At 34.0% G+C, this 4,766-nt stretch overlaps 1 protein-coding gene across 1 annotated transcript; it reads right to left on the minus strand.

Moving 5' to 3' along the window:
- Nucleotides 1–2,602: 2,602 nt before the first annotated feature.
- Nucleotides 2,603–3,843, minus strand: LOC124880628 (gastrula zinc finger protein XlCGF57.1-like; the record flags this gene model as incomplete). Its single annotated transcript, XM_047385907.1, has 1 exon — nt 2,603–3,843. A coding segment is annotated over one exon (792 nt), but the record flags the coding sequence as incomplete, so codon positions are not given.
- Nucleotides 3,844–4,766: the final 923 nt, after the last annotated feature.

Consider the following 4,766-nt stretch of genomic DNA (forward strand, 5'->3'; position numbering starts at 1 on the left):
GAGAGAAAAACAAAAATTGACCAAATTTGGAAAACAAAAGAATGAATGGTATTAGAAAAGAATATGGATATCCTATATTAAAAATAGATAATACAACTATAACGGAAGTTAAAATGCTGAAATATTAGCTAAAACATTTAGTAAAATTCATAGTTCAAGTAATATTAGTGAAGAAGGAAAGAAAGGTAGGGAAATCACAAAGGTGAAATTTAAAGACTTAATGTGAAATAACGTAGATACAAATTTAATAAATGAGCCATTTACAAAAGGAGAGTTGAAATTTGTAACCAGGAAAAAAAAACATACATCACCTGGAAAAGATCTAATTTATTATACAATGATAGAACATCTCAATGACAAAGCAAAAGACAAAATATTAGAATTATACAATAAAGTCTGGGAGAGGGAGAGCTGCCACAGAGCTGGAAGGAAGCCATAATTATTCCAATAAACCAGGAAAAGATGAAAACCAGAAAATTATAGACAGATAGCATTAACATCAAATATTTGTAAAATAATGGAAAGATTGATTAGCAATTAATATATTTAAATGTTAATGGGTATATATATTGATATCAAAAGGGTTTTTGAAAAGGAAAAAGCACAAATGATTCGGCATTATGCTTAGAAAATGAAATTAGGAGAACACAAATAAAGAAAATGTAGTAGCTTTATGTTTTGACATAGAAAAAGCATATGACATGATGTGGGTTGAAGGATTATTAAGTAAAATGAGTATTAATGGAAAAATGTTTAAATGGATCAAAACATGTTTTATCAAATAGAACAATACAAGTAAGAATTGGTCAAGAATTGTCATGTAAATATATAGTAAATAATGGTACTCCTCAAGGAAGTATAAGTCCGTTACTGTTTTCTATAATGATAAATGTATTTAAAAATATTGGTAAGTACATATAGAAAAAAATCATAGATAAATGCAAAAAAATATTAAACATTATGAGATGTATGGCTGGTATTGATTGGGGAGCAGATCGAACATCATTAAAAATAATTTATACAGGATTAATTAGATCAAATATTGATTATGGAAGTATAATTTATGGATCAGCAGCAAACACACATCTTATAAAATTAGACAATATACAACATCAAGCTTTAAGAATTTGTACAGAAGCAATCAGAACCAGTCCAATAGCGGAACTCCAGGTAGAGATGGGAGAGATGCCATTAGATCTACGAAGGAAACAGTTAGCAAAAAATTACTGGATAAACTTACAAAGAAAAAGAAACAAACTTAGTTTTGGTTGGATTATCAATAACATAGCAGAAGATTTTCAAATATATCATAAAGAAATAAGTTCAATGTTGCGTCTGCCAGTAGTACCACCGTGGCTATAGCCAGAGGTAGTGGTGGATATGGCATTGATGGAAAAGAAAAACGATCCAAATTGTACTTCAGATTCAAGTTTAATAAAAGTAAATATAAACAATTATTATCAATATGTTCAGATTTACACAGACACATCAAAAATAGATGAAAAAACAGGAGTAGCATTTATAATACCAGAATTTAAAATAAAAGTAGGAAAAAGAATCACAAATGGATTATCAATATATTCAGGAGAATTATTAACAATATTTTTAGCAGTGCAGTGGGTGGAGGATATAAAACCATTAAAAACAATAATTTGTTCAGACTCAAGTTCAGCATTATTAAGTTTAAAACATAATCAATCAGATGGTAGACCAGGCATTTTGTTGGAAATAAAACATACTTTATTTTGAATACAAAGGATGGGATTAATATTAGTGTTGTTATGGGTACCAGCACATGTAGGAGTTGTAGGGAATGAGATGGCGGACAGGATGGCAAAGAAGGCAACACAAAACCACATTAATATTAGTAGGTCAGAGGTGAGAAATATCATTCAACAGAGAATCAGGAAAGAGTGGCAGAAAAGGTGGGATGAAGAAAGGAAAGGAAGATGGTTTTACAGAATCAACAAGATAGTAGAAGAAGTAAGAACATGAAGAAGGAGCAGAAAAGAGGAAAGATGAATTACAAGATTAAGATTTGGACATACAGGACTTAATTCTACATTGTTTAAGATAAAGTAACATAATACAGGAAAATGTGATCATTGTGGAGAAGAGGAAACAATAGAACATGTAATATTGAAGTGTCAAATATGAACAAGAACAATTTTGAGGAGAGAATTTGTAGGTATTAAAGACCATTTTAATTTGATAGAAATTGTAAAATAACCTTAAATATGTTTTCAATTCAGTTTATTTATATATCGCCAATTCACAACACATGTCGTCTCAAGGCACTTCACAAAGTCAGGTTCATACATTCCAATTAATCCTAATCATTGAACAGTTCAGTCAGATTCAGTTATTTATTCAAATTGGATAAAAAGTTTTTCTGTCTAAGGAAACCCAGCAGATTACATCCAGTCAGTGACTTGCAGCATTCACTCCTCCTGGATGAACATGTAGAGACAGTGGACAGTCACTGGCGTTTTTATGTGTTCCTTCAAAGTTTTGTTGCCTTTAGTGAGAATCTACGATGTAAATAGTCATGAAAATAAAGAGACCAATTAAGTGAGAAAATGTATCTAAAACTTTTGACTGGTAGTGTGATATATATAAACTTTATTGAATATATCAAAACAACATCCAGCCGTTTGTATTGTAACATCTCAGATATTTCAAACATTTCTTCAACATGAAAACCATTAACTACGCAGTTTTAGTTTTCTTAATAAGGCACAAATTTAACACACAAATTGCATCCATTAGCAGGCGTGTTAACGGTGCTGAATGCAGGAGTTGTAGCCATATATCTGAGGCTGACCAAAATTGTGCAAATTGTCCCTTGCACTTCACATCACAAATTTTACAGCGACCGTAATCTGTTTGAGCCTTAAAACCTTAGCCATTTTCCTCTCTAGTGTGGATTCTCATGTGTGTGTTTAAACTTGATTTATGGCTAAATCTTTGTCCACATAAATCACAACAGAAAGGTTTCTGTCCAGTGTGGATTCTCATGTGTCTGTTTAAAGGTCCTTTTAGGCTAAATCTTCATCCACATAGATCACAACAAAAAGGTTTCTGTCCAGTGTGGATTCTCATGTGTGTGTTTAAACTTCCTTTTTGGCTAAATCTTTGTCCACATAGATCACAACAGAAAGGTTTCTGTCCAGTGTGGATTCTCATGTGTGCGTTTAAACTTCCTTTTTGGCTAAATCTTTGTCCACATAGATCACAACAGAAAGGTTTCTGTCCAGTATGGATTCTCATGTGTGTGTTTAAATGTCCTTTTAGGCTAAATCTTTGTCCACATAGATCACAACAGAAAGGTTTCTGTCCAGTGTGGATTCTCATGTGTTTGTTTAAACCTCCTATTTCAGTAAATCTTTGTCCACATAGATCACAACAGAAAGGATTCTGTCCAGTGTGGATTCTCAGGTGTTTGTTTAAACTTCCTTTTTCAGTAAATCTTCGTCCACATAGATCACAACAGAAAGGTTTCTGACCAGTGTGGATTCTCATGTGTGCATTTAAACTTCCTTTTTGGCTAAATCTTTGTCCACATAGATCACAACAAAAAGGTTTCTGACCAGTGTGGATTCTCATGTGTTTGTTTAAACTTCCTTTTTCAGTAAATCTTTGTCCACATAGATCACAACAGAAGGGTTTCTGTCCAGTGTGGATCCTCATGTGTGTGTTTAAATGTCCTTTTTGGCTAAATCTGTGTCCACAAAGATCACAACAGAAAGGTTTATGTCCAGTGTGGATTCTCATGTGTGCGTTTAAACTTCCTTTTTGGGTAAATCTTTTTCCACATAGATCACAACAGAAAGGTTTCTGTCCAGTGTGGATTCTCATGTGTCTGTTTAAATGTCCTTTTTGGCTAAATCTTTGTCCACATAGATCACAACAGAAGGGTTTCTGTCCAGTGTGGATGCTCATGTGTGTGTTTAAAGGTCCTTTTCCAATAAAGGTTTTACCACAGTCTTCACAGCTAAACTTCACTCCTGTCTGGACTTTCTTTGGCGATTCCACATTTTTCTTCTCTGTGAAACAGTTCTTCCTATCCAGCGAGCTTAAAGATCCTATTTCTGAATTTATCATGTCTTTCTGAAGAAAGCCACGGTGAACAAATTGTTCAGCAAACTCAGGGAAGCTAAAAGGTTTGTTAATGTTTCCATCATCGGCCTTTTCATCCTTCTCAGTGTCTTCAGTTTCTGAGGAAATGGAACCATCTCCATGATCTTGTATCCTGATGGATTCTTCTCCTCCATCGATGTCTTCTGGACGCGCTCTGCCTTTAATTTGGTCTTGATAAAGCTGTGAGAGCAGAGGGGACTGTTCATCATCCTCACTCTTTATGGGAGTAGCAATGACTGGAAACCTGATGGCATCAATCTCCTCCTTCCCATTGAGCTGCTCTCCCCCCAGACTGGTGTAGACCTCCTCCTGTTCCTTCTTTATTTGGTGGGGCTTTGGGTCATGTAGGCCAGCACAAGGTCTGTGCTTTACAGGAGCTGCTTCTTTAACCATCAGCATCTGCTTAACATCTGCAGGAAACACTGAAACACAACATGCATATTAGAAAGTTTTTTAACTTCAGGCTGGACTGAGTGACTTTTTAAGAAAGATATATTTAGGTACTTTGGTTTCATTAAATTCTTTGATTTAATCACTATTTATTCTTATCCTTTTATTTTGCATTGTTGCTTCTTATGTCTGTTGATTTATGTCATGATCTGTTCACTTATTCTCAACAACCATAT

The sequence above is a fragment of the Girardinichthys multiradiatus genome, chromosome 14, assembly GCF_021462225.1.
Source record: "Girardinichthys multiradiatus isolate DD_20200921_A chromosome 14, DD_fGirMul_XY1, whole genome shotgun sequence".
Lineage (NCBI taxonomy): Eukaryota > Metazoa > Chordata > Actinopteri > Cyprinodontiformes > Goodeidae > Girardinichthys > Girardinichthys multiradiatus.